At 39.1% G+C, this 27,958-nt stretch overlaps 1 protein-coding gene across 1 annotated transcript in view; it reads left to right on the top strand.

Annotated features, from left to right (window-relative positions):
- The first annotated feature begins 502 nt into the window (after positions 1–502).
- Positions 503–27,958, top strand: part of LOC139143239 (epidermal growth factor receptor-like) — a 167,603-nt gene continuing 140,147 nt past the window's right edge. The window contains exon 1 of the mRNA XM_070713384.1: positions 503–757. Coding sequence (XP_070569485.1) covers positions 598–757 — 160 coding nt within the window. The 5' untranslated portion in view covers positions 503–597. The remainder of the gene's footprint in view (positions 758–27,958) is intronic.

Here is a 27,958-nt window from a genome sequence, read left to right on the forward strand (position 1 = left end):
CTTAGGTTCTGATGATTCGATGTCAGACAACTCAAGCATCTAAAGCAGGGTGAGCAATGTTCTCAGGTTCTGATGTTTTGATGTCAGACAACTCTTGCCGGTGTAAACCATTTATGAGCAGGGTGAACAATTTCAAAATCATGGAACATGTGTACACTGAGGTTGTCATCGTGTGCAAATCGTCAAGAAAATAATTATTTTGATAAGCTTAATTATAAGAATTATCAAATTATTGTAGAATATTATCATTGTTGATAAATATCAACTGTTATTCATGCCGTAACAGGGTGTATCCACCCATTAAAAAATCGGTTTCTGACACGATATGAATGATATGAATCACCCAATAGGCTAATACCCAATCAAATCACTATGTCGTCACACCTCCAAAGGCCGGGTTGTCGTGCAGACTGGTTGGTTCTAAGCTGCCTTGTCCGATGTTGACCTTTTACATAGTAATTACATTAGCCAACGTCTACTTTTACGGTGACATACTTGTTAGCGCTTCCGGGATCGTCGAACGAGTTTGGTCTTCAGAGAGCTGCTCAAATATGTGGCCTTCTTGAGGTAGCGCCAGTTTGGCGATTCATATCGAAGATGAAGATGGCTTGGACCGGACAGTTCAGTGTCTGTGTTTTCGCTCTATTAGTCGCTGGAAATTTGCCGTTAGATGTGAGCAGTACCGTGGACTCCTGTCCGGAGGGACAAATCGCCAAAGATGGCGAATGCCAGGGTTGTGAGGGGCTGTGTCCGAAAAGTAAGTACCCCCAAATCATCACATTGTATTGTATGAGAGAGGCATTCAAACTTTAAGAAGTTCGTCCGCCCGGTCTCTGTTCATATTGTATGTCACGAACAGCTCTAACTCATTCAGTTAACGTTCAGTGTTGCTGCGAAAACGAGCCCTGCCACTCCTTGACGTGTTCTACTCCAATGACCATCCTACCCGAGTGGCAGAGGCTACGGATTCGCAGCAACGTTCAGTGTTGTAGGGGAGACGTATAGAACAAGGCTATTTATATTTATGCTCTCCCGAGGCAATTTAATATTCTTCAACGGCAAAAAAAGTATCACGGAAATATTTATTTACGAGGTGGCGTCGGAGGTTTTCCTTAGATAAGCTGGGAAAAGTTTGCCAAGGACAGGTTACTCCTCACAAACCTGTTTTTAGATCGTGTTGTTGACACCAGTAAACATGGTCATGCAATTTTCGATCGTCTTTATGTAGAAATGACCCTATTCGAGTAAAGTAGACATCAAACATGTTTGGCAGCATTGATATTTCATCAGGACTTTTTCTGTCAACCTATATACATTAACAAGTGTTGAATGATGGAAGCCACCAGGATAAGGAATTATCTCTAGTATCCAATAGTAACCAATGACGTGTAGTTTACTTATGAGATTATGTTAATAAAGTAGAATTGTAGTTAATGGCTGCACTGTGTGAGTCGTGTGTCTTTTGCTTTTATCAAAAGTGCACTAAAACACAACATTTTCTATCACCTAGGCCTATATCTTCTCATATGAAAGACCAATGACACCGAAGGCACAATATTGTCTTGAAGGAAAATAACCGATCATCCATGAGCTGCATGTTGTCAACACAGATGACAAGAAAACCGGCCCCCTCATACTATATATAGAACTTGCATGTAATTATAGTAATAATATGACAGAACCCCATGCCCGGTGAGTGCAAGCGCGCCCAATCTGATTAAAATCAGATGTAGAGTACAGCGACGTCTTCTTATGCGTACGCGGTATTCTCTCGCTGTCGCCTCTCACTATAGGCGAGCGGCAGACTCACCTATTTTTCACACTTAATGTACCCACCTTACATATGGCCACATCATACATCATTTGAAAGCTTATTATCTCTACTTCAAGAAAATTGACGATGTGGAGCTGCCAAGTAGGGCCATAACCCCCTAATTTTATAATTCACACGGGTACCCAATTTGCATAAATGCGATATAAAATTAGAAATTTCATTGTTAACTACTCTAAACATAATTCTAAACTATCGAGTGATATATCAAATGAAATGTATTTGCATGTAAAATACAACATGGATATCCAAAGAGATATTTCAATTGATTTCACTAAATATTTCCATATTTATTATGAAAAAATTATTTTCCCCTTTTGAATAACAATATTTTAAAACTTTTAACACGTGCAGCCACATCATACAGCCACATCATACGTCATTTGAAAGCTTATTATCTCTACTTTATGAAAATGGACAATGTTGCGCTGTCAAGTAGGGCCATAGCCCCTGATTTGCATAATTTACACGGCTACCCAATTTACATAAATGCGATGTAAAATCAGAAATTTACTGTCAACTACTCTAAACATACTTTTTAACTATCAAGTGATATATCACATAAAAGGTATTTGCATGTAGAATACAACTTTGATATCCAAAGAGATAATTAAATTGATTTCACTGAAATACTTTCATATCTATATTGAAAAAATATTTTCCCCTTTTGAATATCAATATTTGAAAACTTTTAATACATACAGCAACATCATACAGCCACATTATACGTCATTTGAAATCTTTTTATCTGTACCTCAAGAAAATTGACGATGTTGAGCTTTCAAGTACGGCCGGCCCAATTTGCATAATTCACAAGGGTACGCAAATTACAGAAATGTGATATAAAATTAGGAATTTATTAATTACTCTAAGCATACTTTAAACAATCGAGTGATGTATCGAATGAAAGGTATTTGCATGTACAATACAAAATAGATACCCAAAGAGATATTAAAATGATTTTATTAAAATTTTTTCATAATTATATAAAAAAAAATACATTTTCCCCTTTTGAATATCGATAATTTTAACACATAAAACTACATCATACAGCCACATTATACGTCACTTGAAAGCCTATTACCTCTGCTTCACGAAAATTGACGATATGCAGCTGCAAAATAGAGCCGTAATTCTTTAATTTGCATAATGCACACGGGTACCTAATTTGCATGAGTCTGATATAAAATTATAAAAATCCATTGCTATGTACTCTTCACTTGCTTTTAAACTATTGAGTGATATATCAAATGAAAGGTATTGGCATATAGAATAGAAGTATGAATTCCAAACACGTATCTAAAATATTCTTATCGAATATTTTTATTTAGATTGCGAATATCTAGACTTATTTTTAATATTTCATAACATTGTGCAGTAAACACGAATAATGCCAACATTATGCAAAATAAGAATAAAATATATACAAAGTAAGAATAATTCAGCAACACACAGAACAAATATCGCTCTGACTGAGATTCAGAGACAATGGCTGGTTTTCATTGGAACCCAACACGATCTTAATAAATTTATATCAAACATAAAAGATGCATCCTACTCTGAAATTTTCGAAAACTCTTCTCAAAAAATCACATCTTTAGACCTCATTATCTGTGAAGGTCATCGATGCAACATTTTCGAAGAACACACACGCAACCAACAGATACCAGATTCCAGTTCATGCAATCAAACGGCAACATTCAAGGATTTGTGAAAGGCGAAGCATTACGATACATTAGAACAATTATGCCACAACAATACGATACAAAATACAGGATTTTTTCGAGATAAAATAATGAAGTAAAAATATAAAGTAAGAGTTATTAAAGATCTTGTTTGATTATTACTAACTTTAGAACAATCGGATGACATTTAATTGTTATTCGATTTTAATTGAATTGCCTTCGAAACCTTGGAATCGCAAAAAGTAAAAAGGAACAAAAACATTTTCAGGTCCCCTATAGGCACATCAAAACTTTCAAATGCTCCTCTACTACCCTCAAAATTTCGAGTCCACCACGAATTCCTCCGCCCCTCACTACCATTATTTGTGAACGTAGCCTAATCAAATACATATGAAACGGAAATATAAGCGTTACACCTACGCCAAACAATACCTACAACAGCTCTATCTCCGATTCACATAAGCATACACAAACACAACCAGGCCGAAACGGTTGACATTCTAGCTTCCTTACTTGAACATACTTCAGTGAAACAACGTGGTCAAGTAGTGCACACGTTTCACCAACCGAAAATGAATTTTAAGCGACTTATGAAGACAACTCTATTCTCGAAAGGTAGCATCAAAGGATCGCAGTGTCACAGTAGTCTTTCAACTCCAGTGTGGGTTCAGGGCAGGATACGTAGGCTAGATCAGGGGTACGTCACGCTATGGCAAATCAACACTTTACACAAAACAACAAAAACATAACATACACAAAATTCAAACAACTATAAGATGTGAACGATGTATGGAGTTTGCTTTCTCTAATACACGTCACCAGTTATGTCTGCTGTCAAATTAATCTTCCATACATATGGCAGCTATAGCTGTGTCAACCCTTTTACTCATGACAAAATTGTTTAAGAAGAGGATGATGAATTTGTAGAAATACTAGATGTACTGGAAATGCATGACACTGTATCACCATGAATGACTTGGATCATGAATCATGCCATAACTTTGACTACAGCTTACTCTCACACATTGTTCCGGCTACATAGTTACTTTTCAACAACTGCAATAGTGTCGTTAATGGGGATCTTTCTTTATATTTGGACTTAATAGTAATTGGTGATATTTTTCCCAACAAATCTTTCCGAAAAAATGTCGGCGTTCTAATCATTAACCATATATGTTAAAAATCAATATATATATATATATATATATATATATATATATATATATATATATATATATATATATATATATATATATATATATATATATATATATATATATATATATATTTATTAGTGACGTTGCCTTGGTTACAACATTACAAGAAAATGTTGGTATACTTGAGTAACATTAAAAGATTTTCGCTGTTATTTTATTAAAAATAACAAATAAACAAACACAAACACATACACACAAACAAACAAACAGACACAAATAAACAACAAGCACGAGTCCCCTGTGAATAGACGACAGTCAACGCTGCCTGTATTTTCATTGTAAATCTCTGAAAATCACAAGTTCAATTGGAAGGTGACTGCGTGCATAGACCCTCGAGAAAAACGCTGCGTGTTTGTACGTACGTACGCTGTTTTGAGGTCTCCTCGCCAAGTCGCTGAACTTGACATATTTTCACAATGTCAACCGGGTATCTATCATAAACAAACGCATCTGCAACCCGTCATCCGTTTGTAATCACACATACATAGCTTGGACCGTTGACTTGAGGAACCTCCATCCTTGGACAGACCATGAAGTAATCGTACAGTGTAAGTGTAACTTTCATGTGTAAAAAAGGTCATTGGCCGTACGATCAATTATGTCAGCATATCTAATAACGTTAAATCATGGCCCCGCCCTCGGCCCCGCTTGGCGACTACATTCAAATTTCGCAAACGGCCCTAAAAGATCCCGGATGCTGTCGATTCCGCTGAGGCTGCATCATTTCATTGGCGATATATACCTTCTCGCAGCCTAAAACTTCACAAATTTTCCGTCTAAGTGGCCAAAACTGGGTAGATTTGATGGCTGATTTATGGACTTGCCAACACCGGGAGAAATTTTGAGAATCAACATGCAGAAGTGAAGAAAACGGAGGTAATTCATGGGTATGTCAGTTTACTGTCGAGTGGAGCTGGCTACCTTCTCATTATTATATACACTGTGTAGTTTACTCTCGCCGTAGACTGAACCTGGGCAATGGTAACTCTCGCCGTAGACTGAACCTGGGCAATGGTGTCACTTGTATATTTTGGCATAGATTGTGAAACTGTATGAGGGTTTCCAGAGGGTTGTTCACATAAGAACATTACAATGTGTAAAATATGACTTTATTAATCATAATCATAATTTATTCATAATCATAATTATCAAAACAATGGAGTTTCCAGATGGCATTTACACAAAGTAGACGGCATTGTGTGTAAAAAAGTTTTAATATTCTGTAACATTCATATTAATAATTTATTAATATTCATAATTATTTTTATGATTAATAGGAAAAAATCATCTCAAATTATGCATACTGGACCTGTGGCTGGGTTACACACTTTTGATTCTTTGTGCATATGCAATGCTTGCGAGTTGTTCTCCGTAAGGCGCCTTCTTATAGGTCGGCTGTTTTGGCCAGAACGCGAGATTTGAACGCGACCTTCTATGGGAGTTGGTCAGATGTAGTGAGAGGCGACAGCGAGAGAATACAGTGTACGCATGAGAAGACGTCGCCGTACTCCATGTACTCTACATCTGATTATAATCAGATTGCTTCAGTGCGTGAGATTTGAACGCGACCTTCTACATGTTCTATGGGAGCTGGTCAGATGTAGTGAGAGGCGACAGCGAGAGAATACCGCGTACGCATAAGACGTACTCTACGTCTGATTTGTTGCTCACGTGTTCACACACGTGAGCGTATGGTTTAGCCATGTCTGTCCGTGTGTCTGTGTGTCTGTATCCCCATTATCTCAAAAACGGCTGAACGTATTTCAGTCAAATTCAGTAGACATCTTCAGAATTCAAATGGCTAGAACTGAAAAGGTTTTGGTGGGCGTGGCTTGCATATTAATGAAGTTATCACAGTTTTAATTTTTGTGATACATGGTAGTCTATGGGAAGCATGATGACCATGGTTTCTGGACATCTCGACCCCTAACCAACTCGACCCCAGTCAACTCGACCTGCTACCAACCTAACCCTGGTTAGACCTTATAGCCTTGCTCCTTCATGCCAAATATCAAAGTCACAGGTCTTGCCAATTTTTAAGATTTTTAAAGTATTATTTTTCTGATTTTTCTATGACCTTTGACCTCCCCTATACCTATGCAGCTAACAGTCCAGGTCAGCTCCAAAATTGGAGACTCATTATGATAATGTATTCCGGCATTCAGCCAATCATCGACCAGATTACATCATTAATAAAGTACAGGTCACGCTGGGTCACAAATTACCCACCAAGTGTGATCGGCAGTTTTGGGCCGCTTATTAAGCCCCTGTCTTGTGAATTTCGACAAATTTCGACAGTCAACATAATCCACGTGTTCTGCAGAAGGTCATGTCCAACAAGGAGTCCGATTAGTGAACAAATATTCGAAATATTGACAATTCATTTCTACCCCAGTTTATCGATTTCGCTCAAGTACCGAGAATCATTTTGTGGATGTTCGTCATCTCTATTAGAAATACTGTTATAAAGGTTATTTGTGTAGGTACGCGTATAACATTTTGCAAGGAAGAAGAGCAATGTCAGAGTTTTAAAACGATACCTGTTTTGTAGTTGTCAAACGCAGACTAAAAATGGTACGCGATTTTGAAAATGTGTTGACACAGTGGCCACACAACTGTTCCCCATACGGTAGAATTTGTATCGCTGCCATCACCGATACAAATGGGGTATTCTGAACGATCTGTGTAGGTACACGATTTATATTTCGCAGGACTTCAAGCCAGAGTCTAGGAATCACAGCGATATATGGGGTTTGGTTGTCTTAGCCAGAATAAAACTGGTACGCTTTTGACATTGTGTTTTGACAGAGTGGCCACACAACTGTTCGACATTATGACAGAATACGGCGCGGGAGTTCGACACAGTATGGCGTACGTAACGAAGGACGCATGTGGAGGTTGCCAGGAAATACAATTTTTACTGATGGCGCGCCGGCCGCTGATTGGCTAATGAGAGTGGGGAAATATTATGGTATAGCGCTCCAATTTTGGAGCTGACCCGGACTGGCTAAGCTATGGCAATGGCTTATTCTGGCGTATGTTAAAGTCCAAGACAGCCAGCTTCTATTGGACAATGGCCAGTAGGGGACCAAATTGCTCTCCACAATTTTGGGGATTCCACTTGACCTTTGACCTTGGCATCTTCCTGCAACTCATTTATTATGTGCATTTCTAATTCTGAGCTAGCCAATAGAGCTAGAGGTCTGATTTTTGGTATATAGGGACAACTTAGCAATACAAATTTTTTGACAAAATGTCATGTGATCTCGATGACCTTTAACCTTAAATATGAGTATATGTCCATAACTCAGTAACCACAAGTGCTACACCCTTCATATTTGGTATGATGGGAGACCTTATGACATCACATCCTGTACCTCATTAATTATGCGCATATCTAATTCTGAGCTAGCCAATAGAGCTAGAGGTCTGATTTTTGGTATATAGGGATGACTTAGCAATACAATTTTTTTGACAAAATGTCATGAGACCTTGATGACCTTTGACCTCAAATATGCATATATGGCCATAACTAAGTAACCACAAGTGCTACACCCTTCATATTTGGTATGATGGGAGACCTTATGACATCACATCCTGTACCTAATTGATTATGCGCATATCTAATTCTGAGCCAGCCAATAGAGCTAGAGGTCTGATTTTTGGTATATAGGGATAACTTAGCAATACAATTTTTGGACAAAATGTCATGTGACCCTGATGACCTTTGACCTCAAATATACATATATGGCCATAACTAAGTAACCCCAAGTGCTACACCCTTCATATTTGGTATGATGGGAGACCTTATGACATCACATCCTGTACCTAATTAATTATGCGCATATCTAATTCTGAGCCAACCAATAGAGCTAGAGGTCTGATTTTTGGTATATAGGGATAACTTAGCAACACAATTTAACTTGATTTTAGTCATTGAAACTTGCTATATACATCAAAGATACTGTGATATAACATTATTGAAAGTCAAAAGACATTTTTACTTCAGCCAATTCCTAATTTGCATATTAAATGAATTTTCATACTTAGGGATATTCATCTGAATTGACTTGATCAAAATTGATGTAACTTGCTATGTACATTTCAGACACTGTAATACAATATTATTGAAAGTCATTAAGCATTTTCTCTTCAGCCAATTCCTAATTTGCATGTTTAATGAACTTTCCTAATTAGAGATATATATCTGAATTGACTTGACCAAAGTTGACAAAACTTGTTACATATATTGCAGATACCATGACACAACATTATTGACAATCATTAAGCATTTTACTTAAGTCAATTCCTAATTTACATATTTAATGAACTTTGCTTATTAGGGATATATACTGGGATTTACTTGATCAAAGTTGGCAAAACATGACAACATTGATGATTATACCTGGTTAAAACAATATCGAAAGTCATTTCACATTTTCATGTCAGCTAATTTACAATTTGCATATCTAATGAGCTTTCACAGCTCAGCATATATGGCTTGAAGGACTTGGCCAATGGTAATTACACTTGCTATATAAAATGGTGATACAATGACAGCAGTCAAAGAACTTTAATATTTTTATTTCAGCTAATTACATATTTGTATACTTCATGACCTTTGAGAATTAATCGGCGGTGATTATTGTTCATTATGTTGATCATAATACTTTCAATGAAGTTGCAAACACGTGGCAAAGGTTCAAATTTACACATAACTGTATGAAACACTTGAGCATTTTCAGTTCATATCTGGTAATCAGATTGAAGCACAGGGAATTGAGTAATCTTGTTGTTGTTGTTGTTGTTGTTGTTGTTGTTGTTGATGGTGGTGATGATGATGATGATGATGATGATAATAAAAAATATTAAAAATACCGTCAAGGACAGTGTGCTGACATTCGGTTTGAATAGCTCCATTCGAGAAATATTTAAACCAGGAAAAACAAAAATGACAAAAGCAAATAAGGCCTTCAACTTAGGTACTGGAGGTCATCTTTAGGAACATGCATATCAACTTCTATAGCAATGGGACAAGCAGATCCTAAATACATAAGCAAATGTCAACCCAAAAAAAATAGACAGAAGGTTGGATGAAAAGAAAAGGTGGAAGTGGGTAAAAAAATGTACAAGGGATCTGGTAAAAAGCAATGCTACCTCATCAATCTTCTAGACCTTACCCCTCCTGAATATCAAATGTTCCATCCCTTGGTATTACATAATGCCAGGAAATGTATTTAATTTACAACCTTGGGGAGTTTTTAATTAATGCGATGAGTGTTATCATTCTAATGTAAACAGCACTTAAGTTAGTTACAGATGGTGAAATGCCTTCCACTGTGGGCGGTGATTACAACATCTGGAATTATCCTGGATCCAAATTGAATTATCCTGGATCCAAATTTCTCATCAGTTCTTGTATGTCTTACATAGAAAAGTTGCAAAAATTGGTCCGCAATGAAAAAATTCACCTCAGCTTTGTTTTCTGGATCAAATTTTCCTACAATTTGATACCCAATATGACAAAATTATGTTCACAGTCTTCAAAACTGTCTCACAACATATCCTGGGTTGTTGTAGGTCATTTAAGGTCACAAACTGAGAAAATTACCTAAAATATACAAATTTAGGGGTTTCCCAACACTTTGAGCAGAAAATTTATCTAATAACATCCCTCGGGACTTTATACCAAATTACAAAGCTATCAAACAAGTAATTTTGAGAACAAGTTTTTTTGGACCAAAAATGACAATATTGTCTTAAAAATACAAATTTGTATATTTCAGGACAATTTCCACGTATCTAACTATTGTCATCTCTGTACGTCTGTGTACCAAATATAAAAGCTGTCTGTCCAGGGGTTTTAAAAAGAAAATACTGTTTAAGATTTTTTGACCAAGAATGACAAAATTGCTCCAAAATAGTAATTTCCCCAATTTTGTCATAATTTAAACAAATTAGAAGAGTAACACCCTTGCAAAGATCCAACCCAAATTTGAGAGCGATTGGGCTGGCGGTTTCAGAGAAGAAGAATTTTTACTGAAAATGAGAAAAATCACCAAAAATTTCAGCAAAAATACAAAATTAAGGAGAACTTCACAATATTCATAAAACTGTATAAGGTTCACCTAAGGTACTTGCACACAAATTTTCAAATTAATCAAAACAGCGGTTCTCGAGATATTAATTCTTGACCATTTTCACCTTTTGTAAGCTCATTTGCATAATTTTGGCAATGCAGGCTTCATTTGAACAAATCCCATCTATACCCCAGAATGCATCCACACACCAAATACCAAGCTGAAATGTGCAGCGGTTTGCTTGTTTTTGATGTTGACGGACATACTGTACGTACATACATACATACATACATACAAACATACACACAGACATACAGACGCCATCGACTTCAGCTTATACGATAAACTCACATTGGTATAACCAAATGTGAGCTAAAAAACAATGTGTCATTCCGTGCAGTTGTTTGTCGATGTTGTAGATAATTGTAAAAGAAAACTGTAATCGTGACCGAAAAACCGACGTAGGTCGCCCAACGCGAGACGTTTACTTTATGAATGAAGCCTGTTCACATAAACATTCTGATATTTATGCGCAAGGCGTAATAAAGTAAAGCCTCAAAATTAAAAGTTTTTCGTTCTATTAGTAAAAATTCCCTAAAATTATGGGCATGGGTATATGATAAATCGGTTATTACCAAATATCGCCTGTTCCTTGTGTCGTATCAGCATTCGTGTCATTTGTGCTGCATCAGACACTCGACTTCATCTCTTGTCTGATGCAGCACAAATGACACTCATGCTCATACGACACAGGAACAGGCGATATTGGGTAATAACCTCTAATTAACATAAAAGAATGGCATAATGTTTTTGGTATTGCACTGCAGTGCAAATACCGGTAGTACGCGCGCACTTCGATGCGAATAAACTGTGGTACATATGTAATAATGCTTGATACAACGCTTTGTGATGTGTCGATACAATGTTCAAAGATGTAGTCTGATCAAAGAGGGACAGTGGTTTGCAATATAATGAACCAAAGTCACTTTTGTGGCGTAAGCAGGTGCATGTGTTCTATTTCCTAGCTGTGGAAACGCAGCTATCTGTTGGCGGGGTAGCGGGGATTGCTATGCGGGTCAAAGGTCAACCCCGCCACGGATACCCGGATATCCGTGGCGGGGTTGACCTTTGACCCGCATAGCAATCCCCACTACCCCGCCAATAGATAGCTGCGTTTCCACAGCTATCTATTTCCGTGTTCAGGCCGACCATGCAGTGCAGTGCAGGCTGGGTATATGTCATTTTCACAAGGTACGGCTTTTTAAATATGAGTATAAATTACGAAGACGTCGATTATTTTGCATAATTAATAGAACAATTTTGCGTCAAATACCAAAATGTCACTTCTGTATAGAGGGATTGTTTAATCATTGTTGCTGAGTTTTTACTCTCTTGTAGCCAGGTTCAATCAGTATCAATGTAATCAGGGCATGCCAGTTCGTGGAGATCCATCGTCGTAAACTTCTTGCCTCTTTACGGCAACAGCTTAGCGCTACCCGGTGATTTTTGATTTCGCGTAGGTTAGCAGAGTTGAAATTATGCTCTGGCTTGCGAGAATTGTGGAGATGGTGAGAATGTTAATTTTTTTCTGTAATTTTTCCGTCCTTTACAATTTGCTGGTCATATTTTGAAAGTGATTGAAAGTTAGAGTGGTGTTCAATGATCATGCATGAAAGTTTGATGTGAAGTATTCATTTTATTTGCTCACGTGTTTACACACGTGAGCATATGTCGCAGCGATGTCTGTCTGTCTGTCTGTCTGTCTGTCCGTCCGTCTGCAGTCTGTCTGTCTGTCTGTCTGTTGGTCCGATATCTCAAAAACGGTTGGTTAGATCAGAATCAAATCTGGTACATTCAATTAGCAAATGGCAAGAACTGATTAGTTTTTGGTGGGTGTGGCTTGCATACTTTTTACTCATTTGCATAATGAATGATGTTAGATAAAACGGATATACATTAAAAACGACTACACACAATTTGATGAGATTTGCTACAAATATTGATCACACCAAGATATATCAGCAGTTGGAACCATTAAGGGGTTACATGACAGATAGTTGCTAATTTGCATATTTAATGAAATTTCCTAATTAGGGATATATGTCTGATTTGAATTGATCAAAATTGACCAAACTTGGTATGTACATTAAAGATACTATTATTTAACATTTTTGAAAGTCATTAAGCGTTTTAACTATAGCCAATTCCTAATTTGCACATTTAATGAACTTTGCTAATTAGGGATATATATTTGAATTGAGTAGTAAGGAATATTTGACCTCCAGGACAAAATAAAAATTTTACACCCATTTTATTCATTTATCTACATGGAGCGAAGGAAAATTTAACCATCCATGTAACTAAAGTGTGACCCTGACCTATATATGAACTCACTCACGCTGGCGCAGCAGTGCATTGTCCTGAACTAAGCGGGGAAATTCCCTGCTGAGTCAGGTCCTGGACTTGCGCAATACAGTAGCTATGACTCACCCCCACTATCAAAACAGAACGACATTCTATTCTCTCTCTCATTTGTTAGATAGATTCTGACTGAGCCGTACCGGAGCCGTACAGGAGCTCTTACAAAGACCCGTATCGGAGCTGATTCTCGTTTCTGGATGTGAATTTTATCTGCTGGCTGGTCCATTTTCACTATGTTGGAGTCGTCGGAACGAGCGGAACCATAGGGATGTTGCGCAATACCCCTATCGGAACGTTTTCAGGCAGGGACTTTCCAGCAGGGAATTTCGCAATACCGTTCCAGTTGCTTAGTAACTTGTGATGTCATGTTCAATGTCTGTCATTCTACAGTTTTCAGAAACATTTTCTGAACGACTCTAGTTAACTTGTTCACCCGATAGATAAAATTTTAGTAATTTCCTCTGAACTTAAAATATGACGGAAGACCATTACTTCAAACAAAATGAGTCGTTTCAGATGAATGGTACTGATATCTAAAGTGTTCACTCTTTTATCTCTACGTACAAATGTAGTTCCTAAGTCGTTCTCTATTCTATTCCCACCAACAAAACATTCAATACTCATTTCATTGCGATCTTTATCAATACTTATGATAATATCACAAGTTGTTCTGTTATCTGTTTTCATAGCATAATATCCAACCAAATCGTCAAATTCATCTCCAGTAGCTAACTTTACACATCTAATGAGAACTGTACCATGTTGAAGTATTTTCATATTATCTGTCATCTGTTGATTTACTGTCTGTAAAGTTAATTCAGCTGCCTCATCACCGACACTTTTCAAGACCCAGTTTCTTTAAAGTTGTGTCCCAAAATAATCTAACTGGAACTCCGCTAGCTGTATACGAGCAATAATTCTCCCCCTCGTTTATCCACCTTCTTAGTGTATTATCTGCCTTCATTATTGTATTAAGAGGACTAATTTTAAGGTAAATTGGTATACCAAGAAGTGCAATGTATGGATTTGTAGGAGTAAGCCAACTACGAAAATCTAACAATTTATATTGTTTACATTGCTATCAAAATAAATCACATTCGGAGTTCCTGGTGGTTCAGCAAACACCTCCTGCAATTTCACTATCCAATATATCTAAGATGTTACGCGGCACATTATAAGGCATGAATTTCTGACTATCCCCATCCCATGTCAGAGCAAAAGGAGTAGAATCATTCGAAGCCTTTGTGGCGTCAATTACAGTTTCATCAATGTCTTTAAGTTCGGAAAATTCTACAGCATGCTCGTGGGGTGGCGCCGCGGCATTGGCTAAAACGAAATATTTTTCGCGGTCTTTATAACGAAGGACGTAATCCTTATTATGATTAGCAGCCATCTTAGTATTATTGTTAACTTTAACATCACTCAGATCTTCAAGCTCAAGATTTTGCATACGAATTGTACCTAGACCGAAGCCACTTGGATCAGACATACTCCGTAGGGACCTATATACAGTGAAAATTAAAATAATACCTTGTAATATACAACTAAGAATCATGGCTTCAGCAATAGGAATGACAGTTCTCGGTGCTGTATTAAATGCAACGGCATTCACAGGAGGAAATATTATCGGACAAAAGCTTAGCGGGAATGTGACGCTCTTATTGAAGAAAGGTCCGACATGATAAAGCATTAGAAAAATTTGAACATGATCGCAACGTCTGGTCAGAAAAAAGATTACTACAGGCTGACTGGGAAAGAGAAAATCAAGCAAAGGATGCGCATGCTGCGGCAGAATTAAGAGATACAGATGCAGAAATCCTGGAAGAAGCAGAAGCGGTGCAAAGCAACTCTACGTCAAGTCCAGCGCAAGCGTTAGCGCAATTCTCAGATTATTATCAACCCAGCCCTGAGCAAAAGAAATATGAGATGATCTATATTGCTGGAGGATTGGTCGTGGGATGGTTTATCTTCCGATAGGGTTACACCGGTAGGGGGGCCCTTCGGAACGCTTCGGGACTACAGCAATTCAATACAAAAGCTAATTGGCCAGTTATTGAAATCGATCATGTTCCCATCCTGATCTGTTATCCAGATATGCATTGAATTCATGTAATCTCCCCCTTTTCTCAATGGCATAGAAATTGCTCCGTTTTTAAAATCGTAAGTAACCTTTTCACTTATTTCTCTCGTATCCGGATGGGAAGTATTTGTAAACAGTTCGATACTTTCCCCTGTATGTATCCTCCTGAGGCACCCGAACCAAATGAACATAATTTCCAGTAACATCGACTACATCTGAATGAACTATATATTTAGTGACTGTTAAGAAATCCACTTTCTTCGGACTCATAGTACTTTTTATAACTGGGTTGTTCTCAGGTTTATCTGAAAAGCCGACGACGTTGGCGAAGCTACCTGTGGCATTGAAATAGACTTTAATATCTTTAGCCAAAGTTAGATAAACATGGTTTGTCGGCAGATGTTTTTCAAAATTAATTTTTTGCTTCAACCCGATTGCTTTGTTTAACGTATCGATATTGTAGTTACCTGGACGTATTGATTTAGTCTTCTTCGGTTGGTCACCTTCTTGATATTTTATTACATTATTCGTCGATGTTATGTTATGCCATGAATTATATAGTCCGCACTCTAGCAGTCTTATCTTCGTAAACTGTGTCGTGTCAATACAAGGGTAAAAAATTAACAGTAACAGGTTCACCTGTTTTGCTTTCAATCCAAATGATCATCGTTGTACGTTGTATGTATATATTACTAAGTATAAATGTTCGATGAATATTATTATTACACAGTATAAGGTTCTGCAGGAATAATATTTTCTGTTCAAGGAGATCTTTGGTCGCAACCGCGGCAGCAGTCGCACCGCCTAATTTTGCCAAGCGAGTTAAATTTGGTCGACTTGGATCGCCAACCTCTATTTTCAGAAATTTGCTGGAGATCATAAGATATCCCATCGCAAGTCCTGCGATTACAATACCATCGTACATTGTGTTTACAACTGTTTTAATATCCATGATTGCTGACTAGTATATAAAATAAAAAATAAAAATAAAAAATATGGGGAGTTAATCCATCTCATACAATGTAGAGGAGCTGGGAACACCCCCCTCCCCCTCTCCCTCCCCCTCCCCTCCCCTGTCGGAACTGTTCCGGAGGGAGCTGCTACGTGCTCTGTTTTTTTCGCTTTCTGGGGAGGATCTTTCGATCTGATCCGTCTGGACTCGATCGATTAACGGGACAGGGGGTATGTCGAGCACGCCCCCAATATAGCCCTAATGCAGTCAATGAAACTCCCACAATTCCTAAAACAAGATAACATTTATTATACCAGCGTGAATTATTATCACACTGTTCTTTCATTGTAGGAGGTAGGCTTATACAGTTTGTCGCTACCGCATCACTCCCCTCCCCCTTCATTGCTTTTAGTTTCTTCTCCTTGTTTTTCCTGTTCCATTCCGCTAATTTCTTGCCCGCAGCAACTCTCCCTGGATGCTTCGGCGGTAACGTCACTTTCTCTATGTTGCGCTGTGTCGGAATCGTTTCCGTTTCCGTTTCCGGTGTGGGCTCCGTCGGCGGGGCTGCTGACGGAGTCCCTGGCGGAGCCGTTTGCTGAGTCTGCGAAGTTGAATCCATTTATTTCAGGTACTATATTAAACCAGATTTTTTTAAAATTTAAATGTTTACCCGTAATTAAACCGGTGGAAACTAGAGCAAGTATGGGGCCCCACGTGTACGCTATCCGTCCTGATAATCTTTTTATTTCACTGTTTAGAATAAAATCTTTTTTAAGATCAGTGGCATAGTTTGTTCGATCATCGATTGGAACTACCTGACTTATTGCGCGGGCTCCTAGATCTATGAAACTTTGAGTGATATTATCACTTATAAGAGAACTGTATTTCGCTTCATAGACTTTAAATGCTTTATTCACCGTTTCATCTCCCCATTTTTCTACGTCAACAACTGTAATCTCCTTACCAAAAAATAACTTACTTTGACCACTTGCGATGACACAGAGTATTTTTTCACGTTTTGTCTCTATTATGGATCGATTATTGTCCGACGCTGCGGTTGGTAGTACCACAGTTGTATTTGCCGATGTCTTTATTAAATTCTCCATTGTTTGCAGTATATTATCTATTCTTAGTAAAAAATAAAAAATTCGTTTAAACCTGAATCCGAAATATAATATTAACATGGTCTGGAATGTTAGTACCATTCCGAAGTATGGAAATTCTCCTCCATTTAAATCTATCTGTATATAGAAACACGAATCATGAGTACAGACTTATTCCCAGTTGCTTTTCAATGAATAAGACGAGCGTACCGACAGTACAGCATGCTGATATTCCTCCCAAACCGAATGGGGGAATAAAACCTATTCTCATGGACTTAGAAATATATGTAACGCCGACAGATAAATTTACTTTTCATCCACGGGATATATTTAAAGATAACGTAATCACTCATCGATCAGCTAAAGAAAGTAATGTCTGGCTGGGTGGCCCGCACATGAAATATTGGGACCAGCAATTAAATTTCGCCGTATGGTGCAGCACTACTGGTTGTGGTATATCATTCGCCCATCTCGTCGATAAGAAATTTCCTCCGCAAATACGATCATTCTGCCGTTTCCATGTATATTTTACAATACGTCGTATCCTTCACGAAATGGGCGTTGCACTTCCAGACGATACCCCCACCTTCAAAGCGGGCGACAATCCGTACAATCTCGTCCAATATGAACTTCTCTGTACAGAATTTGGAAATATAAGTCCAACGAAGTCCGACTTTCGTTATCGAAAAGGTCAAAATAAAGGTCTTGGTTATGGATATGAATATTACACTAATCGTGGGCCTGTTCGACAGCCAAAAGCGATATACAACGGTCGGGACTTTTTCCTCTCCTCCGACGGAGGCGTTTTCTATACACATACCATTTTTGGAAAGAAAAAACATGTACTATCCGACAAAGAACGACCGCACTACTATTTCTTCCGAAATGATGGATCGGAGGGACAATATAATAGTTTCATCCCTCTGACAGGAGACTCCGGACTAACAAAGGCGGTCTCGCTCGCCTCAATGAAAGCCTTGAAGCCTACGTATATTGCATACTCGGCGCACAAGCGAATATTCGCAGTACCATTGTGGGTGATACTGGCAGTGCACAGCAAGTCCGAAAAGAATTCGGCGTTCTCCTCGAAGATGAAATTCGTAATACCGACAAAGTAATTAGTTATAGGCGATACCAAGACACAATAATGAATACTGGTGTCAAACTTGATATGGCAGTTTCTCCCAATTTACTTCTCTTACCGTCTGAGATGGTCATCCTTTCGGGCCCGGCGATCTCAGGTTATAATAATGAATTGCAATACGCAACAGAATCTATGTCCTTCGGGGTGAACGGTGATATAAACACGGAAGTTCGAGAAAGTGCTGTACACGAGATGGAAGGGGAGGCGGATCCTGTGAAGTGGCAGGACGAGCCCGGAGAGTCACCTCACAATGACACGACTCGGATTCCTAAGGCAGCAGCCGTGACCGGCGCAGACCCTATTCACGAATATGGTAAAATTGGTTTGCTATCTTTAGCAATATTCATTACTATTGTAGGTACTGGAATATTCTAACTCGAGCCAGTAACTTAAAAGAACTAGAAGAGATTCATAATTAGTTCATTAATTTACAGTATATAGATCCGATCCGATGGAAATGTTCGCAACCCCACCATTCAACATGATTATAACTGGACCGATAGGTTCTGGCAAAACAGAATTTGTAATGGACCTCCTCACCGGTCCGTACTTAAGGAAATTCGAATATATAGTTTTCATTTGTCCGACATTCATGAACAATGAAACGTACAATAAAAGATTCATTTTCACAGATGACAACGTATTCGTGCTTCCGGTCGAACACGATGCTGTGGAAGATACACTAGCCTTCGTACATAAGGAATGGGCCGGTACAAACACTTTAATAGTACTCGACGACTGCGCCGCGTGCAAAGATATGAAGAAGCGCAGTGACAATTTAGTCAAAATTGCTTTCAGCTCAAGACATGACAGATTATCTGTCTGGGTTCTGACTCAACAATATACTAGTATTAGTAAACCATTCAGGGAAAACATACAGATGTTAGTACTATTTTTCACACCGAGCGAGATAGACATCAACTCTATTATAAAACAATATGGAATGAGGATGTCAAAACAGAAGGCAGATTCACTAATCAATCAATTGCAAAATACACAATTCAGTAAACTAGTATTTCGTTTACGGCATCCGTACGGCATAAAATTTTTCGTATAATATAGCAATTATGGAAGCTGAAGCCGAAGGCGACACTACCGAAGGCACTCTTAGAGAATTATATTACAACCCAAAAACTGGTTTTGGAGGTGTACAAAAATTATATGACGCAGCACGCTCCAGCGGACTGAAAGTGACCAAGAAAGAGGTGCAGGACTGGTTAAAAACTCAGCTAACCTATAATCTACATAAACCGGTCCCTCGTACTCGTGGGGGTGCCTTCCGGGGCGGCCGACGCGTTTTTGTAACATCGATAGACTCACAGTGGGAGCGGATCTCGTGGAATTCCCTTCATCATTCGCAAAAGAGAATCGTAACATTCGATACATGCTAACAGTAATCGATGTGCTAAGCAAATATGCATGGGCCAGGCCGATACAGTCAAAAACGGCAGATGATACTCTGAAGGCACTACAAGACGTGATTAAGAAATCTGGGAGAAGGCCCGACAAACTTCAGACAGATGAGGGGCGGGAATTTACTAATCGAAAAATGCAGGGGTGGTTGGAGGAGGCGGGAATTCACTGGTTTCACACCTACAGTGACAAAAAAGCTAGCGTCGTTGAACGTTTTAATCGGACGCTTAAGACGATGATGTGGAAATACTTTACATACAGACAGACACGTGAATGGCTTTCTATTTTACCAGAACTTCTTGAGAATTACAATAACACCGTACACGGAAGTATCAAAATGAAACCCAGGGACGTAACAGAGGAGAACGATTGGCAGGCATTTTATACACTATTCGGTCCTGAGTTGGCAGCCGGGGGAGCCAACCCTGAATTCAAGCCGGAGAACGAGTCCGAATTACAAAATACAAGACAACTTTCAAGAAAGGATATTTACCAAATTGGACAGAGGAGATTTTCGTAGTTTCAAAAGTTGTGTACGCAGCTGGCTTGGGAACGCCACCAGTTTACAAAATAAAAGATCTGAATGGAGAGGAAATACTCGGCACTTTCTATTCCGATGAACTTCAGAGCGCACCTTCAGAACGCGACGAGCTGTACAGAGTAGAACGAATTTTGAAGACGAAAAAAATTAGAGGAAAGAAATATTATCTGATAAAATGGAAAGGTTATCCAGAAAGTTTCAATAGTTGGGAGCCGGAGGAAAATGTTATTAGAACTTCGTAAGTTCCTGTGCTGGTACTTGTCAAGTACTACGTAAGTTCCTGTCCATGGTACTTGTCAAGTACTAACGTAAGTACTAACGTAAGTATTTACGAAAGTTATTCAATAAGTACCATGGAAAAAGTCTTAATTTCTTGAAAGCCGAAAGTGTCAGTTTACCACCCCACTTCCACCCCCCACCTGGCCAAGTATTTATCATGTACTGTCGTAAGTAATGTTCACTTACTGCATCTTTTTCGGCCGTATGTGGATGAGGTGGTAACTCGGTTCCTGAACATATTAAGTTTGCAAGATCTTCAAAACGACTTCTCATGTTACCACAGTCCGTTCTTTCGAGTCCCCCTTTTTCAGCTTTATATATAAGTTCTGGTTGAAGTATAATGTACACAACTGACATGAGCCATAGACAAGTAACTTCAAAGTCCCGTGTTACAGAACCGTAGGGTTTCATAATGTCAAGTGCTCGTAGGTCAAACGAAGCATTATAAGCACACACAGATTCACAAGCGTTAAGAAGTTTGTGTAGGTTCTTTAGTGAGACTCGAGGTTGTTCTAGTTGTTCTTGACCAGGTGGGAAGTACGCTTTTTTCAAGTTCCTCCTCCTTGAAACCGTCTATTAAAAATCCCTGGCTGCCGCTATCGCGTGAGCTGCCCATGCAATTCCAAAGTCAAAAGCTCGTGGATATTCTACTGGTCCGACTGTCTCGGTATCAATTGTTGGATTAAGTATATTCTTGAGAACGAGGGGGGTAAGAGCGTTCCGAATTACCAAACATGGAAGCCTATAGTCGTGGCAAATTTCTAAGAAAGTCTGTTTGAACTTGTTGTGAATCTCTTCTAGTTCTTCTAAGGCGCCTATTTCGTACGACCTGGCTCGAGTCAACACATTCCGCCTGCAATAATCCCAAGGCATATCTTTGAATATGATAATGAAACTGGGTAAATGGTCAAATGCTCTAGAAACAATCTTTTTTTCTTCCCACTCCGTGGAAACGCCCGGATTCGAGAAAAAGTCAGATGTTGAATTATGGAAGAGTCACAAATAATGTATTGTTCTGAAGGGAGGGAAACCTCCCTCCTCCTCCCAGCCTGACATTGTAAACTAAGCGTATGTTCTATAAACTGGTTCTGAAAATCAGCAATCGAAACGGGGGAGCGCCCATTATAAAAGTCGGCAATGTTGCTGGAAAAACTAGTGTCAAATTCTGGTACGTGATACGGATCCAAATTTATTGCATCGTAACTCTTACCACTTCCAGTTGGTCCATTTATGAATATGTATGACATTTTGGGGATACTATATCATAGAAAAAATTTTTTTAAATTATTTTTATTAAGATATATACGATAAGACAATGACAATCCTTTCTATTTCAGATGCAATAAAAATACTTGAAACCGGAGAAAACATCAAAATTGATGATGGAGGCAAATTAGTATTTGATGAATATGTAGATCCTTTCATATACGTAGACAGTGAGCTAGAAGTAGTTTTCAACATCGGACCTAAATATGGTTCGGGAGGTGATCCAGCTACATGTGATGGGGTGTGTGTCCGTTGGCAACCGAGTCTTCAAAAGTTTACTGATTTAATAATATTCCGTACCCTAGGTGAAAGTTTCGATGCATCTACTGCTAAAAGTTATGCTCTAAGCCTGGCTGCTAACTCCAAGAATACTATCGGAACCGTCACCGAAGGGAATCCTATCGGAACGACCTGCAGATTTTACAATCCATCTAAAGTGTATCAGAAACGAGGGAGCGAGGGGCCTCAGCCAGTTGCGTATTTTAAATTTCAGTTTAAAAGAGGGAGAAACACTTCCAATTTCGCTACATGTATTGATATGGTTCAAGAAATTGACTGTGCTTTTAAAGCAGTGAGCCCATTGCCAGTCCGAGAAAATCCTGCTATTGTACCTCGTAATATCAGGAAAGGTAGTAAGATAGAATTCTTAGCATTTAAACCGCGATTAAGTAAGCGTGCTCTTTCTTTCACTGTTGAGAGATTAATATTTTGTGCTGCACCTAATAAACCAGAAATTCAAGATGCGGAAGAACTAGTCGACTTAGAAAGATTAGGCGAGATATATAAACAAATAAATGCTGCCAAAAATATTATAGTGGATTTTGATGAATTAGAATAGATATTTCTTTTAAGAAAATTTTATATATATATAGGACAGTACAATGGATCCAATCGTGAATGAATATAAGATAAACCAATTGGCCGATATACTTGACCTCGATTTAAATAGAGGGCTAGACACTCAGAATTATCTGTATACCATGACTCACACAGATTTAACAGATTCTTCAGGTAAAGGTTTTACTCTAGAAAATCCCTTCGGTAAAAAACCATGGATAGATTCAATGATCTTAGAGAAGAATTGGTGAAGAAATGGGAGAAGGTGCCGCCGCAGTTTATTCCAAGGAGACTTACTGTGCATTACAGCATAAAAAAACGTCGCTTACGGAGGACATTCAAAGGTGTAGTTATAGAAAAAGATTTTTCCTCCGAAGTCAAGCGAGTCGAGGATATCGCGCAGATTGATATGAAGGTATGGCCAAAGAAAGAAAGATGTACCGTGTTTTTACAGAAATGGAAGTCAAATTTCAAATCCAAAAGATCAAAGTGTGCAAAATCGTACACACTATGTTAACTATAAGGAGGGTATATACACAAAAGATAAGGGAGGGGCGGCAGTGAAAGAACAATTAGTAAAAGACTACAAAGAATGGCTTGATAAAGCTGAAGCTGTTGAGGGCTCTGGTCTAGTTCTCGAGGAGATACTTAATTTTAAAGTAAGACTGGTAGAATTACTACTCGGGGCTGGCCCCGGCCCCCAATGCCGGAATGGTTGAAAAATAAGAAATGTGTGAGCGATCTGGTCCTACTCAGAGGCGCCGAGGACTGCTTCCAGTATGCCGTCGTAGCAAGTTTAAAGTTAGCCGACCCCGAGTTTCGTAAAAAGAAGGCTGGTAATACCAGAAAAAATTGGAATACGTACTCTCCATTTATAGCCGATTACTGTTGGGAAGGTATTCCCTTTCCTACACCCGCCGATCTGACTGTGTTCAGGCGCTTCGAGCAGCAAAATCCAGGCATCAGACTCAAAGTATTTCAGATCTACGAGTCCGATCCCGATTCCGTCCGGTATAACTGTGTTTTATAGTAGCGGAGCTCCTAACAGAACCCGTCCCGGAACCGTCCAGACAGCGAAAATTTTACTAATAGTCGGTGAAGACGGCGGGGACCACTTCGTACCAATTACTGCGGAAAATCGCCTTCGTAATTCTAATAAAAATCGTAAGAATGTGCACAGACGGAAGTGTATTTGCCTGGTTTGTGGAAAAGGATTTGCGTCAACAGGAGAGTTGGAAGAACATGAGAATTATTGTGGAACAGACACTGCCCAGCCAGTTTTTCCTAAGGAAGTATGTCAATTTGAAGGACATCGGAAGAAGGTCCCCGCCCCCTACGTCGTCTACGCAGATACTGAAGCAATTATTGAGCGGGGCACTGGCCGACACATTCCAATTTGTCTTTCGTATGTTATGGTGGAACGGTGGGGCGCCTTCGGAACGGGGCGACCACCCACTGTTTATGGTAAAAGAACATTCACCGGGCTCTCCTGTGTTACAGAATTTCTAAAGGATATGAAAGAACGGGCTGAGGATTATTCGAAATCGTATTATTGGAAAATAAAACCGATGGGGGATCCTTCTAATTACGGCAATCCAGTCTGTATTGCATGTGGAGAGCCGGCAGGATACCAAGACGGAACGACTTTTTATTGTGAAAAGTGCCGTCCGTCGAGAACCATTCCTATCTACTTTCACAACCTCAAGGGATACGATGGTTCTTTTATTTTGAAAGAATTACATGAAATCGACGCCGGAGGGGGACCAGAGCCTAAAATCATAGCTAAGACGGGCAATGGTGGAATTATGGGTCTCTCGAAAACATTTATTTTTCACGCCTCAATTGTTGTCGATGGGGAGATGGAGATAAAGAGACGCCACTTTTCTATAAAGTTATGGACAGTGCTCAGTTGATGTCTGGGTCGCTCGCTAAGTTGGCAAAAACTGTGCCGGACCACGGATGGACGGCAGTACCACTTACGTACCCGGACATTCAAAGAGCGAAAGGTTTCTTTCCGTATGAATATTTAGATTCTCCAGAGCGATTGGAAGAAGAGGAGCTACCACCGAGGGGCAAATTTTATAGCGAATTGACGGAAGAGGGGATTTCAGAATCTGATTATGAGCATGCATTGAAGGTGTGGGATGAAGTGGGATGTAAGACGATTAAAGATTATATGGAATTCTATTGTGAGACGGACGTTCTCCTTCTTGCAAATATATTCGAAAATTTCCGCGACACATGTTAAAAGCATATAAGTTAGATCCAGCCCATTACATGTCGGCGCCCGGCTTGACATGGGATGCTATGTTACTTTATACGGGTAATAAATTTGAGCTCATTCAAGATGCTGAGCAGATGAATTTCATTCAAAGGGGAATTCGAGGCGGTATCAGCCAGTGTAATATTCATTATTTACAGACAAATCATCCAGCTTACACCACAGACGGAGCTGGCGGGAACTGGGATCCGGAGAAACCGTTAACCGAAATAAAATATCTCGATGCTAATAATCTTTACGGATGGGCAATGAGTCAGGATATGCCCACGGGCGGACTTCATTGGATGACGAAGGAAGAATTGTTAGAATGGTCTGCTCAGAATGACGGAGCAGGATTTGATTGGGGACCCGACGCCACCTTTCCACCAAGTTTTCTAGAAGTAGACTTAGAATATCCGGTCGAATTACATGAAGAACATTCGGATTTACCATTAGCGCCGCATCACTATGAATTTCCGAGGCAGGGCGGTCGACTGATTACAAGTGTGATGGATAGAGAGTCCTATGTCTTACACTACAAGTTGCTGGAATTCTATCTTCGGATGGGAATGAGATTGAAAAAGATTTATCGGGTGCTTGCTTTCGATGAAGCTCCATGTCTTGCAAAATATATTGACTTTAACACTAAAATGAGGACAAAGGGGAAAGACAGATTTTGAAAAGAATTTCTATAAGCTGATGAATAATGCAATGTTCGGTAAGACAATAGAGGATGTTCGAAAGTACAGAGACTTTAAATTTGTTTCGGACCGCGGTTCCGGCCGTAAAAAGATTCAGAAGTATAATCCAAAGATGAAACATATAACTTTCATAACTTCCGAAGAGGATGGTGATTCCTGCGACAGTGCCCTACTGGAACTGAAAACGGATGAGCATAGATATGTAAAACCAGTTTTCATCGGCGCCGCAGTACTAGAACTTTCTAAGCTGCTAATGTATGAGACGCATTACAATTACTTTCGGGCCCAGTTCCCTGGAATACGATTAGCCTACATGGATACTGACAGTTTTGTTTACAGTGTACCGATCCCGGACCCGGACGTAACTTTCAATGATATAGTCCGAGAAGATGTGGAAAAGAATGGTGAGAAGTCTATATATGATACTAGTGGGATGATGGGGCCATGGTGGCCCCCAACTTTCCGAAGATAATAAAAAAGTGATAGGTAAATTTAAAGATGAGTTGAATGGTGAACCTATCTTGATTTTGTCGGCATACGCTCGAAAGTGTATGCTTTTCGAACTCCCGTTCCGAGACGAAAAAAAATAAAGGGGTGAAAGATGTTTGTGTTAGAAAACATTTGAACTTTGAAGATTATAAAGATCTATTTGAAACTGGGAAGAAGCCGGAGCCGGCACAGTTTGTACAGTTTGTACGGAAAAAGGCTGGAGAAATCCGTAGTGAAAAGCGTAGTAAAATTATGATGGCGCCAAATGATATCAAGCGTGTGCAGTTATACAATCCAGACACGGGCGAATGGTTGGCAGAAACATGGCCGATAGGACGGACGACGGGTTTAAAATTGTAAAGACATTAATCTACTATTTTCATAGAGACTAGGGCATCACTGATAACATAAATGTGGGCAAATATATTATCATTGTGAGCGTCATCGCCAACCCACGCGGTATCTTTCTTCAGGATCTCAAGTTGAATTCCGTCCTTTGTGTTCATTACTTTTAAACCATTTCCATGAAAACTCAATATCTTTAAAGCTACGCAGATCGATAAACAGACAGAATTTATTCTTCAAATAATCGGCCTCATCTATATCAATTTCACACCAATCTTTATCTTCAGCAAAATACCGTCGCACCTCTCGCCAAAATTGTCTTGGTATCATCTTCTGAGCGTACACTTTGTTTGCAATGCCTTCAATCATTACAGACACAGATTCAATGGAGGGGTTAATGAAAAGTTCACTGTTCAGTTCTGACTGATTCTGATTTTAGTGAAGAGTATAGCGATACCTCTAATGCTACGTCGTGGTACATTTATATTTCATTGATAACCGTGTCCGATTCTTTGAATGGGATTGTTCTAAAATAATGTATATGCTCGTAAAGGTAACTTTTTCCACCGTTGTAATAACCAGCAGTTGACCTCGCGAGATTGAGGTCAGAAATTGTCTCGTATTCCATTTGAATGTTTTTTAATTTATAATTGGTTGTAATAAACTGATTACTGACAAGTAATTGGGGGGCGGGTGCCAACGTAATTTCCCATTCAATATGACTCCCTAACGCTTTTGGATATGCAACTCCATGACCTGTCACGAGGGGATGAGTGAGACGAATAGCAATTTTGTTTTATATGTGTCAAAAAGTAAATTATCGCCCACGACGGCGGCATCTCCATCGGTCGAACCGCTTCTTAATTTTCTTAGATTTTCGTTCTGAATTCCGTACAGTGTCATGTTCGTTCTCTCCTTTTTATGTTTGAATAGATCGCGATAACATTCAATAAGGTTATATTTATTCAAATCGGAAAGTGTCTGACCCTCAAATGTGAGTTTCATACGCTCCACCAAATTTTTTGCAACATTTTGTACTACACGGGTAGTTCCACCTCCCGTTACTTCGAGATCAAAAACCAGGTCGAAAGTATCTGGAACTAAGAGTACTCCGCTTTCTAACTTTGGACATCGTATGATAAGTGTCTGGCCTGGATCTGCCTCACTTGGATTATGAGCAATCACGTGATGAGTTCTTTCTGACTTCGTTCCATTCGGTATTCGGTTGGTGAAAGTCGGTGATAATGTTCTATCGTACCCCATTTTTCGTGTAATGTATATAGTAGAAGAAAAAAAAGAAAATAAATCACATCT

This window comes from Ptychodera flava, chromosome 11 (genome assembly GCF_041260155.1).
Source record: "Ptychodera flava strain L36383 chromosome 11, AS_Pfla_20210202, whole genome shotgun sequence".
NCBI classification, from domain to species: domain Eukaryota; kingdom Metazoa; phylum Hemichordata; class Enteropneusta; family Ptychoderidae; genus Ptychodera; species Ptychodera flava.